This window comes from Pholcus phalangioides, unplaced genomic scaffold (genome assembly GCF_987345545.1).
Source record: "Pholcus phalangioides strain wild (caught in Gottingen) unplaced genomic scaffold, Ppha-v1.0 ptg000011l_1, whole genome shotgun sequence".
NCBI lineage: Eukaryota > Metazoa > Arthropoda > Arachnida > Araneae > Pholcidae > Pholcus > Pholcus phalangioides.
In genome coordinates this window covers 24642057-24659054 of record NW_028301604.1, presented here as the reverse complement: position 1 = coordinate 24659054, position 16998 = coordinate 24642057, and the positions used below count along the sequence as shown (strand labels likewise).

The window sequence follows — 16998 nt, the reverse complement described above, 5'->3', positions numbered from 1 at the left end:
GCAGTCTATAACATTTGTAATATTTGGCAATGTATTGATGATTCCCTCCTCAATTAAAACCAATTACATAAATTTTGTTGATAGGATTTGGTAGAAAAGTAGGACAAAAACTAGAATGTGTAGGACAAAAGTAGGACATTTTACCAAAAAGTAGGAAAGGAAGGACAAGTGGGAGCCCCTGTATATGTCATAAAGTACGGAAACTTCTTGCTGTTGTAGGAATTTTAGAAGGTGACTTTTGTCAAACTCATTTCAGTGCATGTTCCTTTCTACCATGTGAAAGCACTAATGTTTCATACAGATTATAACATGTCTTTTCAAGAAAGTCTTCTTTTTCTTGATATTCAGGCAGTTCTGAAAAAATTCCCTCCAATGGCATATCATCTATAGGTTCCAAGTGGTGAACGGATTCTGATCCATCCTCAACTATGCTTAAATCCACACCATAGAAAATTTAGGATCACAAATATCGGGAGCATAATGGATAGGTTTTAGCATCATAGCTTTTCTTTCTCTTATATACAGCTTTAAGCATGATTCTCTCTTCATTTTTGAGGAGTGAGATGGAAGATTTTACAAGCTTTTGTTGTGTGACGTTTTATGAGGGAGAAACCTCCCCCAACCGGGGGAAGGGGGGTGTGAAGGATTATGCAAGGACCTGGACTGTGATGGAAGAAAAAGAAAAGAGACGAGAGAAAACGGACAGTTGGTGTCGGGATCTGCCAGGGGAGCGGACGTAGAAAAAAAAGAGAGGCCACTGAAAATGGCGGAAAAGGAAAGGTGATAGTTAATGAAATTGTTGTAAAATGTGTTGGTGATTTTTTGCACACACAAGTTTTTTTGTATTGTGTTGTCAAAATTATTATAATCTCAGAAAGAAAAGTACAGTGCGAGGGTATAATAAAATTGAGTAATTTCTTTTGTTGAAGTAAGGGTTTCGCTGATGAACAACAGTGAAACTTTACATGTTGATTTCAGGAAAAAAAACTGAGACAACCATACTGATTGCCAGATTGGCATTTTATCATAGACATAGAATTTAACCATACATGCACCACGTACACAGTTCTTGGTGGAATTTCTAATGAATTGGTACATGCCAGAAGTGCATGTGTGGCCCCTAATGCATTTATGTTGTCAGAGTTGTGCTGTTTTGCGTTCTTGCTGGTGCTGCCATCTATTTTCCATATTTTGAAGCGAATGAGGTAAAATATAAGGTTTCCGGTACCTTATCACATTACGAGTGGGTATTTTCATGAGTGGCAAGAAACTTCCTTCTTTCCACTCATTGGGTGTATCTCTTGAGTGCATTAAAAATCTCGAAATGACAAAATATCTGTGTTGTTGAATGTGATGAAAGAGTTATTAAAGATGGCAATAATATATCTTTCATAAGAAAGCCTTTATTTGAATTTTTCTTGAATGAGTACACATAATTATGATGAATATTTTTTTAAATTAATTATTTAGAAGTCTTTGACTGAATATGATTTTGGTGTCATTTGCTGATTTTTTTTTCACATCCTGTTTTCAGAATGAAAAATGTCTAGCTGACACACTTTCAAAAACTAATGTAATGAGAAATACATTCAAAAATATTCAATAAAATTTTGCACAATTTATGCATGTGCTGTGAAATTTTATGACCTTTCAAACTGATTAATTTTAAAAAGTTTTAAATTATTTAAAATTTGTGTGAAAAATGACAAAAACAAATGACCTCTTCTTACAAGACTTTGCTAATTCAATTAAAAGAGTACCAAACTTTAAATGGAATATATTTTAAATTTATAGGTGGTGGTTTTTAGAATCTATAAATTAAGCTTTGAATCACAAAAACAGATTATGTTGAGAATATTTTTTGTGTAAAAAGTGCTCTGTTGAGGTAAGAAGGAGATGTTTAAAAAAAAGCATCATAAAATCCCCATGACATGAACTTTCACCTACACAAACATAGAATGAAAGGGTAAATAACAAATTCATCAAGCGAAGATAGAGTTACTATGCAAACTTTGATTAGAAATCTTAGAAGTAAAAGTTACCATAAACTTATAGCATTTCCCATCCTGCCACCTAACGATAAGATACTAAATGCCCTTATTTTCATTTTTCAATAAAGCCACAAATAATGAATCTAAATTTTCTTTACCCCTCATGCATTATATGAAATGTGTTGCCAAGCACAGAGATAGCACACTAAGTTATGAAGACCATGCTCCTGTTATTCAACTTGTCACGTGGGAGCTTCAAAGAAGAAGACATCCAAGCAATTGCATGAGCAGTCTATCTAATCCTTGTCTATGCATTTCACACATATTTTTAGATATTCAAGTTAAATTCTTAAAATGAAGTTACTTATTATTGTAGCCTTTCCAGAGAATATTCTCCTCAATCAGAAGTATTCTCTTCAATGAGAATATTCTCCAAATGATTATTACTAAGAATTTTACATCTCTACTTAGGAGGTAATAAAAATGTCAGAACTTTATTGCCTGCAATGATACTTTAGTCTTCTAAGTTAGGTTACTAAAGAGTAGATGTAGTAGCAATTCCCCTTTTCAAAATTATGCTTCCAGATGAGTCTTAACCAGTGCTGTGTTAATGCATGGGCTACCCGGGCACCTCAAGAGAAGAGGGGCCTCACAAAAACGGGAATCAGTTGAAATTTTCGAAAATTGGCCAGGCAGGGCCTCAGAAAAATTGCTCGACCCGGGGGCCCATGATACCCTTAAGATGGCCCTGGGGTCTTAACTTCTTTTAGTTGCCCAATGGACATCTTTACAGATGGACATGGACAATGGACATCTATACATGAGTTAGACCACATTGTTACTGAAATATATAAGCACAAAAGAAAAATTCCATCAGGTACTGTTCCCAGAAGCTAATTGAATTTTTCAAAATCATATTGGGTTCCACTTATCTTGAATTCCCATTTACCCTGGTGTACCTTATCTGATAGGGAGCACTTAAAAAAAAACACTGCAAAAGGAATACAAAAAAAAAAGACTTAACATTTATCAATTAAGATTTCAAATGTAGGCCAAAAAAAACACAGAACTAAAAAATTACTAGCAATCTTTTCATCCAGTACAGAACCGTGTAATGAATGTTGTTCAATGTGTCCCCCCACCATGCATTTCTAAAATTTGATGCCTCACATAGACCATTTTCATGCAAAACGGAATATCCTTACCTGTGGGATGATCCATGAATGTTTTTGATGTTATCGTTTCACAAATGAGTGCATTATGTATGTTTCCTAATCCTTGCCTAGCTGGATCAAGCAAAGAATAATATGGCCACTTTGCTTTTGTTTGAGTGTAAAGGAAGGCAGGAAACCAAGCTCAGTTGACGTAAATGGGGTTTTCCATTCTGTAGAAATTTTAATGATGTTAATGAATTTTTGTAACTTTGAGGTTACAGCTGGCACAATGCCAGCCATAGTGGAGCATGCTATTTCAGAGGGTAACCCTGCAATTCAGTTCAATCAAACATATGTCCTTTTGACTATGAATCATCTCTGTCATGCCTGTTTGAATCTAAAAACTATAGAAATCCATGAACATCCTTGAAATTTCAACAAAAAGAAAGAAGCCCTTCAAACTCCTCTCCACACATCCTCCATACCACTTGATCAAAAGAAACTTCAACCTGATTGGTTCATAGCCAGACAAGAGCGTAATATAACTCACACCTGGCTTCTTCTCAAATACTAGCAGAACTCCAGCTCTGGTCTCAGTCATCTCTAAACAGTCACGATGATGATACAGACTCTGCTCCTGTATCCATTGAGGATGTCTGCCACAGATGGGAATGAAAAAATTTTGGTTATAACTTCTAAAGTTATAACCAAAGAATCTTTAATACAACTGACCGACTACTTAGCCATGGTTCTTTTGCAATTTTGGGTTCAACTACATTGGTCGTTCAGTTGTATTATCTAACCCAAAAGGTAATTCATTTCTACAAATAATCTTTGTTATAACAATTATACCCACCAGAATCTTCAAACCTTGACACTGGTCTTGAAAGCCTACAAAAAGCAACAGTACTCCACGAGCCAAGCTGTTGAGGTGCAATGATTTTTTGCAATATTCTGAATATACATTCATGTTCTGTGTATAAAAAGTTTTAATAAGCCATTTGGAAGCTCATATTTAAGGAGTGCCAACAGGTTTCACTAAGAAAATGTATCTTTCAAATACTAGTAAAGAAATTGCTTTAAATAATAAAGAAAAAAAAAATTATTCCAAAGATATAGAGGTGTTGCATGCTATAGCAAAGGTGTATTAAAAATTAAAATATAAACCCTAAAATTTTTGGCTTCAATACAAGTAACAGCAAGTTTTGATGATTTTCATTCTTTTCATCAATATGTCTTAATGTTCCTTAGATTTCTTTTCAAGTTTGTTTTCATTGAAATACTTTGAAAAAAGTATCTTTAATTTTATGCCACAACTTACAAAAAATGAGATCAAGTATGCCATCAAAATGTTGATTTCTCTGCAAAAACAAGTAAATTAATTTGTTACATGGTAATTTTGCCATTATTGATCAACCAATTATGTGCTTTTTATTATGAATTTTGATCATTACGCTCTGTAGCAGTACTGAAAAAAAAAATATATATATATATATTGGCCTCTTTTTGTGCTGTCAACTAGTGATGCTTAAGGTGATTCTATGAATGGAACGAAATTGTTTTTTTTTATTCATCTTAATCATCTTTTTGCACCTCTTCCTTTTCTCTACAGGACTGGAAAATGGAATAGCACCGTAAACAAAAAAAGACTTAAAAACCTTGAAATTAACTTATAAACATGAAATAATATATTTTTGTTACATAAACAGATACCAGATTTAGGGACTTTCCGTAGAGGCTAAAATACATTCTATCAAGGGAGGGAAACATAGTGTTTCTGAAAGTAGCATATATCTTTTCAGCACCAACAATGTACTTTCAATACAATTTCTTCAGTGCCTATCTATATATGTGATTAGCAATTATTGCATGAATGGAATGGCTATTTACATTGCGTTAACCCTATAAGTGGCATTGACAAGATATATACTGCCTCCTTTTGAAAGACTCTTATTTAGTATTGACAAGCCCAGATACTTTGTAAAGTTGATTTCTCAATGAAACACTAGCACCTGCTGAAAATTGGAAGAAAGAACACTTCATTAAAAAAGATATTGCATTTTCAAGGGAGGTTTAGTTATTTCTGCTGTGCCTCTTGAAGGGTTAAACTTATCACATAGCTCATTATTATTGAATAGACACTAAAGTAAAATTCTAAACAAATCCTTTCAAAAGGAAAAAAAAATCAGAAATATGGTTGGAAAATAAGGAGGCAATATAAGAAGGTACTAATATAAAATAAAAAAAATAACCAAATAAATTAATCTTTCATATGGTTTTGCACTAACAAACGATGATGAAAAAAAAAACTCATCCAGCAAAAAAATGCATATCAACAGCTAAAGATTACTTTCAAGATGTAAAAAATCAAACACCAATGTAAATTTAGATTACTGACTGCAAAAAAAATTGAAATAATGCCTCTCAATGCAGAAAGAACCTGATTGACTTCGACTAGTTGTACCATTTTTTTAAGTTTCATACAAAAATTTCAAAGCTAAAAAACTAAATTTTTTAAAATTTAAATTTCATTTGAAATTAAATTTCTGGGCAGGATATACATGTTGATGGCAGGATGACCATATGTATTTGATATAAGTTATAAGCTGAAAGGATGAAATGAAAAATAAATGAAAAAGAATTTCTTCCAAAAATATAACACGACAGAATAAATGCTAATTTGCAGGTTCAATGAAATTGTACTTACAGGGAAAACATTGCGTAAATCCAGTACAATGAATGAAAAAGAATTCATTCCAGAACTGTAATACGAGAGAATAAATGCTAATATACAGGTTCAATTTGAAACTGCACCCACTGGAAAAAGGTTGTATATGCAGTACAATCTCAAACTGGGTGCACTGTTTATACAGTGAAACACACACACCTATATAACAATACTCAAAAGACTGGAGAAATGTCTCATTATAAGAAGTTATGGTTATAGATGGAATATACTAACTCAATGAAAAATGTATTGGAACCAGAGAGTAATATTGTTATACAGGTGACTATCATTATAGAGGGTATCATTATATAGTATTTTCACTGTATATCATTCAAATGAAAACAGCAAAACAAATTATTATAAAACTATAATGAATATACGAATCATTTCAATACAATTCGAAAGTTTGAATTTCAATACAATTCGAAAGTTTGAATTTCAATACAATTCGAAAGTTTGAATTTCAATACAATTCGAAAGTTTGAATTTCAATACAATTCGAAAGTTTGAATTTCAATACAATTCGAAAGTTTGAATTTCAATACAATTCGAAAGTTTGAATTTCAATACAATTCGAAAGTTTGAATTTCAATACAATTCGAAAGTTTGAATTACCATACATTTTGTAAGCATGATATGCTGACTGTTTTGAAAAATGAAGTATAAGTTTACTTCTATTACAGAGAAAAAGCATTTAATTCTCAAGTCACTGTACTAACCCACATATATTATCAAAGTTTGGACTGAATCAAAGCAGTCATTTGAAAGAAGAAAAACATAAAAAGCATATTTTGTGTTTGTGCGTGTGGCAATGAGGGAAACAGCATAAATTCTGATAGCTACAGATGTCATAAAATATACATGTTCAAATGTGCATATACCTTACATATAACAATAATTCAAGGCACTCTTTATACTGAAACAATATACTCTCACCAAAAGTCAGAATATAAAAGAAGAATCAATAAACAAGATTACTATAGATTAGCATTTCCCAACCTATGATCCATGGTCTAGAGGCAGTCTGCAAAGATGGGACAGGTGGACTGCAGGCAAACTTGAGAATATAATTCTAATTAAATGAAAATTATTCTGTTGTATACAACTGATATTAGTAATATCCAAGTTCAAACAAAAAAATTAGACACTGATACTATATATTACAGGTCTGTTAAATTGCTTCAAACATTTTACTGGTCCTTAAGCACAGAGAAAGGTTGAGAAATGCTCAAAAAGATTAAATCACCATAAGAGCAAGGCTCTATGCAAGTTGAATAAGCTTGCAAAAATGTAGAAAAGTTTTTGAATTTTCCAACACTTGCTATAATGAAGAGCAGAGTTTTGTGCGTTAATAGGAGAAACCAAATTTAACACTACCAGGTTAATTAAATATAGAAAAAACACATTCAAAATTTATTCATAAAAAAGTATAAATTACATATCGAGAATGATATTTTTGATTGACATACATTTTATTAAATGATTGGTTGAAGTGTGACACCTAAAGATAAATAACAAAAAAAAAGACTTCAATTGTACATTGCCAGAAGGAAAAAAATTAAGTAGCCACAAAATATTCTTTAAGGAAACAAAACTTCTGTTTAGCACTGCAATCGTATGTTTTCATAACAGTCACAACAAGATTGAAAACTGAAAATCCAGTTTGACTATATGGACAATAAAAGTTTCTACTATATGACAAGTGAGGCATACCAATTGTTGAATTAAATTTTTTTCTTTTTCCTATCACAAAAAAATTGCATTTCCAACACAAATAAATAATGAAAAATAATGATTATTTTTTTATAGTAGTAAAGTAGGAGATATTTTTTCAAAAATTTGAATAAAAATACACTATTAGAAATTAAAAATGCAAAATCTTGAACGTGTTGGGCTATACGTTTGAAAATTTTACCAGGGATAGTAAACCATATGATGAGAAAATAATCACAAAATCAAAAAGAGAAATATCCTTTATATCATGTTTTACACAGAGGGCTCATTCCATAATAAATCAACCAAAAACATTGAAAGTCAGTTGCATGACAGACTCTTATATTCTTCAAATTCGTTACATGTACAGGTGTTGTCAAAGCACGAAAATACAAAATACCCAAATTTTCAATGAACTGCTCCACGCATTTGTGGAGAGCAACATGAATTGAAATTTAGTGACAAAAATAAAACCATTAAAAAAAATGGCTTTGTTTTCTCGTAAGATTTAAATTCATGTAGCTCTCCACAAATACACAAAGCAGGTCAGTGAAAATTTCGGTATTTTCATACCTCAACAGCACCTATACGTGTGCTAAATCTGAGTCTGTCATATGAAAGTGACCTTTTTTGATCGATTTTGATCGATAAGCCCTTCCTTTTTGATTTTGTGATTGTTTTCTCATCTACATATTTACTATCTCTGGTAAAAATCGAAAGTATGCCACAACAGGTTCAAGATTTGGCATTTTTAATTTCCAATATTGTAGTTCAGAAGATTCGCCTTCAAAGATCATGAGCTTAATGCAGATTAAGTAAAAATAATAATTTAAATCCATATGATCTGAGTTGCTTTAGATGCAAAAAATAAGGCAACAAATAATGAACAGGAAGCACTTGCTCTATGATGATCTAATGTCTCACAACATAATTAGACAAACAAATTAGACATAATTGGATATTTAAAAAAACAAATTCCAGACAAACAAAAACACCCCACACATTTATGAATACATATATACATGTACACACAAATCTAAAATGGAATGTATAATACTAATTATAAAAGGAATCAAAATAGCAGCATACTTTCAAATAGTATGGTTCAATTAAGGAAAACATTCCGATTTCTAAGGCATTAAAGAGATTCTACATCTTCTACAATGTCTTTGCAAACATTATACATTCTTTCATAAAATATTATGATACCTCTAAAAGATAAATGTATGAGAAGTGAATTATTTTTTTATAAATTTTCAAAGCAAGAAAATAAAGAGGAAAAATTCACACTTTCACATTAATAAACAACAAAAAATATTACATCTCCAGCAAAACTGAAATAACTGAAGAAATCCAACATAACAGATTAGTGTTCATTGTGCTTAAGTTAAGATTATCAGAAATAAGATTGAATTGTGTGATATTGTGGTTGATATGTTTTGCAGCACATTTTGCCAATAAATATTTATGAACACTTTACAAGGCTCAGCAAGTAAGATAGAAAAATTCACAGACGCTTCAGGTCATTAGCAATGCACAAATCAACAATTTGTTTGATTTGCCTTAACAAGACCTATCTTTTAATATCATGAACTCTATCTGTGGCGAATTTTGGAGATGCAATTTTCAACTTTTCGAGTTTGCAGCCAGTTAAATCGTAGACTCAACTTTGAAGATGATTTCATTTCAAAAATAATGTAATAAATCTAACGGGAAAAAAAAAGCAAATAGATAATCTTATTGTGTTACAGAACATTTTGTAAGGAAACATTCTGGAACACAATTAGATTGCAGATCGGCACTCACATCATTTTCACCTCAATGTCAGGCTTGAAATGGTGTGTTAGCTGAGCAACTTGAGGAGAATGGTCAAATAATCTTGACAGGAAACTTATGATTAAATTTTTTTTCTTTTGAAATGACACTCATTGAGTGCTGAAGTTTATGCCAGGATAGTTGAACGTCAGAGTTGAACAAATTTCAAAGAATTCCCATGTCCAGTCGGACATGTAGTCAAGAAAAATACATGCCCGATCAAAATTTTTACATGCCTGGGCATGTCAGACAATAGCTTTGTCCAGCCCTGTTGAACATAGATTTCTACAGCTTTTATTTCACAGCCACATTATCTCATAAAACATTTAGAGCATTTATAAAATAACCAGAATTCAAACGAATTAAAATTTCCTTTTTAAAATTTACATATATTTTGATACAAATGAAGGGTATCAAAATTATAAAATAATTTTTTGTGTTCATTAAAATTCAAAATATACAATGATATTTTTCTTGGTAAAATACATTCTTGTAAGGATATCAATCAATCAAAAAAAATATTTTTTTTTGTTTAATAATCTGATATTTCAATGCAGCTGAGAAGATGACTTACCTATTTTTTGACTATGATATAAAAAAAACAAAATTTACATTACAAACAAAATTTTGGTTGAAAATATACAAAAAAATCTTGAAATATATATTCATGAAACTTGATCAATTGTCAATATTATTGTATTAAAAAAACACTAAATTTACTATGCAAGCTATTGTTCTAACTACATGCTCTATAAAAATAATGAATAATTTGTAAAGTATGTCTGTTCTAAAGCAGACTTGAAATCCCATGATCTGAAAGAATCTCCAATCAATACAGCAATGTAAAATTGGTATCAGGTGAATAAACATGCATAACATGGTATAGAGAAATACATATATCTAAAATGCTAAGACAACTTCAGCGTTTTATGTATGTCTGAGAATATTCAACAACAACAGCTACAACCAGTGCAGTGTACAAAGTATTTATATAAAATCTAGGTAAAAACACCAAGTCATCCATTCGATATGCTTTATATATATACATATGTGTATGAATTTTATAGAATGTAGCTTATCTCTAATGTCACTGTTTGACAACTGACTGCTTTGGTAATACTTCAACATGAAGCACTAGTAAAAACATTTATTTATGAAAAACCAAAGGGACAATTGACTCTAAAAATGGAGTGCAATATGAAAGTTTTACTAGAATAATTGGGTACAAAAACACACTGGAAGCAAATGTAAATCACATCAAAACTTTACTATTTGAAGAAGATTTAGTGATAGTCTTAACAAAAATTATCACAACAAACATGGAAAGCATTTTAGGAGGCAACCTGATCTACTAGATCAGAATATGTGTTTTGTGCATCAGCATTGACATAATGGTGGCAATGCAACTGTTGATTGCCAGAATTTGTCATAACTCCATTTGATGTTGTACAGATAAAACAGTGAGAATTAATTTCCCCAGAGTTTCCATTGTTAACATGTTCACAAAGACATCTGCAATAATATGAAGACATACAGGTTTGTTTCTCATGAACAACAGAATCAGAAAAATTTATATTCATTAGCTCTGAATTAGATGTGAATGATCTGATGTTTGTAATAGCAGAATCAACATCGAGTAATAATGTGGCAGTTAAGGCACACCACATAGCAGTTCTAGCTTGGCGACAAGCTTTAGTAAGTTCTACAATACTTGCTGAAAGTGCCCAAATATCTGAATATAAAGAAAGAAAAATTGACCATTATACAAGAGCACTTCTTTTATACAGGCTGCTTATAATTAAAGTTCCTGTATACCCTTTGAGTAGTTTTTCTTGAAAATTACTCATCTGAATACAGCCAAATTTTCAGGATATCTTAATGAAATCATGGGAGAAAGATTTATGTAATAAAAAAAGTTCAATTTTTGACTACCAGGTGAATAAGTGGCTCTTTTTTATTGAATTTTCCTTTTTTCCCATGAACCATATAGCATGAAAAAAAGAAAACTCAATACAAAAGTGCCACTTTTTCACCCATTGGTTGAAAATTGAACTTTTTTTAATTTTATTTCATAAATCTCTCCTATGGTCTCACAAAGATAGCCTAAAAATTTGGCTGTATTCATAAAAGCAGTTTTTGAGAAAAACTACTCAAGAGTACAGGAACTTCAATTATAATCACCCTGTATTTAACTGATGCTATCTCACTCATTATGAAATTCTACATGCATTTATATTATTTGAAAGAAAACACAACACCCAGAAAAATGTGATTCATAATAAGATGAGGTAACATGGAAGATAGAAAGAAATGTTCACTATAAATCAGTGAATGATCCAAGTGCAATGATACTAATGGGAAAGATTCTAAGACCTAAGAGAACTATGTTGAAATTGGATATAGATTTAGTTACCTTTAAACAACAATGAAAAACAAATATATTGGAAAGAAAGTAACTACCCCTGGAACTATGGGAAATTTATCTTTGAATATCTTCTATGCATAAAAAAATAACATATGTCCTGATTGCCGAACCGAAACAGCTGAAGCTACAAATATGAAATTTGGTCAGTAGTTTTATTTTTTATGTAGAGACTCGCTAAGAAGGGATTTTTCAAAATTCAATCCCTAAAAGGATCATATAGGGGAATTTTTAGATTATAAAATCCACGCAAGTGAAGTCACTGGTAACCACATTTGGACAAAATTTAATGTTTTTTTAGTAATATAGATTTTTAGCTCATGCCACTTATATTCATTTTCTTGTGAAAACTTCTTGTAAATTAACTATTTGACTGAAATGGTTCATCTCCAAAAAGTTGGCATAAAAAGTACTTTAAAGGCTCATATTTCAATAAACATATGAAACATACGCATTTGCTGCCTACAAATACATCTCATTGAGACAAATCCAATGAGACTATCAGCGCACAAATTTGCTCAAAAAGTATCAGTGTTAACCAATGAAGTTAGGGAGGCATGGCTTGGTGCACATATGTAAGTAATCCTAGTGCGCATGCTTGAATTTTTTTCTGCCGGCAGACAGTGATGAGTGAGGAAGTGTGAGTGAGTGCTGTCACATTTTCATTTTGTCTAACGGAAATCATAAAGCATGACATGCTACATAGATTCTTCAAACACTGTTATGGTCAAGTATGAACAGAGTGTATATAATTAAAGTTCCTCAGAATGAAACGATGAACCTCTCAGCTAATTGTACGAAGTACAGATGACACTGTATCCAGTCATCTGTACTTCATACAAAGTTCCTTGGTTCTGAGCTGTCTACAGCTTGACTACCATTACCTACCTATAAAAAAATTATGACACTTTTTAGGAACAGTTCAATCAAGAGAATGGGAAGAATTTTTTTCAAAAAGCACCATTGAACACTGAAAATCTCTACGTAATATTTTTGAAAGTCAGATAATCTTTTGCTTAAATACCCTGCCATTAAGCATGAGCAGTTTGGTTGAATGCTTGCAAAAAATTAGCATGTGTATGCCATTTTCACAGAAAATACTCTTTAATAGTGAATGTTGGAACCTATTTTTTTTTTTTTTTTGTGCACTCAACTTCTTTTCCATCTCTTCATTAAGGCATTTCAAAGTCTTGTAGCTTTCTAATGAATAAATTACTGCATTAGAGAGCTCACAGAACAGGTTAAATTTATTTATGTACAAAGTTATTTGAACTTTGAATAAGCATGTTGCTTCATGCATGGATACACAATGTTCTATAGAATGCTAATATCCCAACCTAGGAGTAGTTAATGATTCGTCAATCACAGATGGAATCCTTTCTCTGGCCATGCAAAAAAGGACAAAAACATGGTATAATAAATTGATGCTAGGAAAGAAAATAAACATCACGTATTTGTAAAAAGTTTTTTATTACCTTTATCTTCCTGAATTTTGCTGTTTGAAGAACGATGACGATTGACTGCATTTATTATTTCATCCCTTCTTCGTGCTTGAACATTTTGTATCGCTTCTATCCAGTTTTCCATTGTTAGATGAATATTCTCATGAACTACACCAATCTTCAATTGTTCCATTTTACCAAGTAATGTAACGACCTGCAACATTTGTATATTTTGGTAGTGTTCCTTTAAATATTTATACATGTTGATAAATTGAGTTTTGAGTGGGAATTAATATCATGTGTTCGATTATTGACAAAGAAATATGCATTATATTTCAAACAGCAATCTAACATTATAAGTTGAAAGAAATATTTACCAAATAAAATCCACACACCATTACATTGCTTGATCGCTTTTGGACATGTTTTTGATTAGAGATGTAAAATTCTTAAAAATATTCTCAGGAAGGACTACTATTATAAATAACTTGAGAATATTCTCCAGTTATTTATAGGGCCTAATAGTACTTCTAGAGAAGATTCTCAAGAATAGTTATAATAATGTATATTGTAATAAATATTCTTTATAAATAACTTGAGAATATTCTCATGGAGGATAATAATGGAGAGAATATTCTCATAATATAATATATACTATATAATACTGGGGAAAATTTTCTCATGGAGGATAATACTGAAGAATATTTTCTGGAAGGCGACTATTATTTGAATAACTTGAGAATATTCTTGAAGTTAAAATAAGTACCTTCACCTTATTGTTACTTGGTAGGGAATTTCTCCAAAATTAACAAATAATATACATGTTTATAATATGCTACACGTTTATGAATAATTAATATTTATATATATAATAACAAGTATAATGGTAAATTAATTATATTTACATTTGTGAAAAAGGAAAGCTGTATTTTGTTATTTTTCTGCAAACAAAAGTAACTATATAAAAAATATCCCCATTCTCAGAGGATACAGAACTGTTCAAAATGGGTATTCACATTAATTATTCATAATAGCTTGAAATTAAATAGAGTAAAGAGAGATAGGAGCAGTCTGCTCATTTATTTATTTAGCCTATTTGTTGTAGCAGTTATAATATCCCTCTAACAGAGGTTCTATTCAATAAATGGTAACAGTTACCATGCCTTTCGTTTCCAAGGCTGTTACAAACTTCGGGAAATCTGCACAAAATAATCTCTTCACATATACACAGGCCATAATTCATGTTATACTATTTAGCGTCAGAGCAATGGGCAAAGTTGCCTAGGCTTTTCCTTCTTGGGACGCCAATGAGTGATGGTGATGTGCATGACTTACACCACTTTTGCATGTAATGAAATTTAATTTTTATCACTCTCGTTGAAAGAAATTATAAAGCAATAAGGCTTAAATAAAATTAGTTTTTATAGTGTTTCTCATTATAAGTATACTTTTATTTTTTAAACCAGCATCATAAAGAAGAAAAAGTAATCAATCATTCTTTCTTTTGAGGTTGTCTGGAGGCTATTTCTGTGATTGGTTTTTCTTCACTCTTGGATCATCATTACAGTTAAGCGGTCCAACGTCTCATCCATTTTTCTGGAAGTTTTTCAAGTAATAAAGAAGAGGTGATGGACAGGGGGTATAAAAGAATGCAAGTCCATCATGTCCTTTTTTTGGCTTCAGTAACAGGCCTTGTTGTGGTGTACAATGGTTGTTGCTTGATTTGTGCAAAAGATTATGCATATCTTTTGGCAGGTGGCAGTCGGAGTGTGGGAAACTGCTCTAGATCATTGAGTGTATGTTTATAATACATAACATATGGGCTGTCCTGTCTGAATTGCATCCAACTTATCTTGAGCCACTATACTATTTTACCACACACCCACTTCGGTCATGTATCACCATACGGAACTTTTCAACCAGTGGAGTTGGGTGGGAAATGAAGGTGTCATCTATTGGTGGTCACCCCAGGCTCGGTAGGTAAAGAACTTGTTTCTGATGTTATTGTGCAGTTTTTAACTTATGGATCTTGACGGTAACCTTCATAATGGAAGACGAGCATCTTACCACTGTGCGCCGCTCAGGCGACGGAGCCACTATACTGGCATACCTTCTTCACCAATTTTTTTCCCTATAACATCTTTTTTCCAACTGTTCCGTTGATTTGAAGTCTTGCTGGGACATTACTTGCACATGGAACTTATTCTTCTTCTGAGCAGAGGGGCTAGTTTCATACCAATCCGGAGATACATAATGCACTTTATTTCTGATGGCAGTTTCAATGTTTCAGAAGTCTGAATCGTTCCTCATAAAACTCTGGCCGGATACAAAATATTTGAGATCAACTACCGTAATAGCATTATTTGGGTCCATGATAATTTTCATATGTTAACGATAATTTGAAATTATGAGTTTGCCTAGTGCAACTGTCACTGATTGCCACTAGGTCAATATGCTTTATGAAACAAGACGTTACTTCCTGGTACCTCCTTGAAGCAATTGTCTCATCCCACATGTAGATCCAAGTTTTACCCCATGCCAACGTGCGCCTCATTCACTCCCCTGCTTGTGATATGACTTACATAATTTTTGCACAAAACGTTTTCACTATTTCATTTTCTACTAATAAACTTTCGCTGCAATATGGCAATAACCAATTGAACTAGAGTGAAACCCCCTGTTCACAAAACAGATTGAAGGTAAAGCTACCCCACACATATGGTGTTAGTCAGGATTTCATAACCAACCACTCTTGCACTTAACAGCTCAATTGATTAAAGTGACTTAAAGTCTCTTTAGATACTTCATCCCAAGCTTTTTCCATGTAGTAAATAGCATCCTTTAATAAAAGAGCAAAAAAGTAATTTTTTTTTTCAAGCAGTCGATTACATAGCGAATGGCATGCTTACAATAATATCGGGGTTGGTAAAAAAAAACCCGATTTTTCTCAAAAACCAGTTTTTTGTTTAAATAGCATTCACATTAAAAACAAAATTTCTGAAAAATCATTAAAACTTTTAATAATTAATAAATATGTTGAATGTAATTAATAGTATTCTCATATTAATTAACCCATAAATATTTCTTACACTTTAACAACCACCAACTTTTGCAATTTAATTATTTTATAGCTTAACTCAAGGAATTATTTTGTTTGAAAATTCTTAATATTATATTAAAATAATAATGTGTTATTCTTATATATTATTAACAAATTATTTACCATACAAAAAAGATACTTCCTCCAGTACTTTTAATATGCTGAATAAGAAGTTATTTTGGTTATTTTGCAAAAACTGTGGAAAAAAAACTAGGTAAATGCAATGGGTTTAATGAAGCATAATTGATGCACATTAATTAGCAATAATTTACAATATACAGAGTGATTATATATATAACTGAAGTTTTGATTTCAAAAGAACCACTGGTCAGAATGATTTGAAAATTTCCATAAATATTCCTGAAGCAATGGAATTTTGCACGGCGAAGGGGGGGGGGCAAAATGATAACTTAATTAGCATTGCACAATTTCATAATTCATAGAAACATCGCAAAAATGAAGTGATCAAACAGACAACTGCAACTTACACAAGAAATGTTAAATATGTTGTCTACTGTGTTCTGGCTATGAGATAGAAGCGCAAAAATTCTTGTTCAACAACAGATTAGATTATATCATGTAGAGATGTTAAATTCTCGAGAATATTCTCATCTAGGAGAACATTCAAGGATA

General features: G+C 31.6%; 1 protein-coding gene across 5 annotated transcripts in view; it reads right to left on the bottom strand.

The window, feature by feature from the left end:
- Window positions 1-10432: 10432 nt before the first annotated feature.
- Window positions 10433-16998, bottom strand: part of LOC149080260 (uncharacterized) — a 178841-nt gene continuing 172275 nt past the window's right edge. For all 5 annotated transcript variants that reach the window (XM_089239358.1, XM_089239357.1, XM_089239359.1 and 2 more), the window contains 2 exons: window positions 13299-13479; window positions 10433-11133 (listed from right to left, as the gene is read on the bottom strand). In XM_089239358.1, the coding sequence (XP_089095484.1) occupies window positions 10733-11133; window positions 13299-13479 (582 nt within the window). In that variant the 3' untranslated portion in view covers window positions 10433-10732. The remainder of the gene's footprint in view (window positions 11134-13298; window positions 13480-16998) is intronic.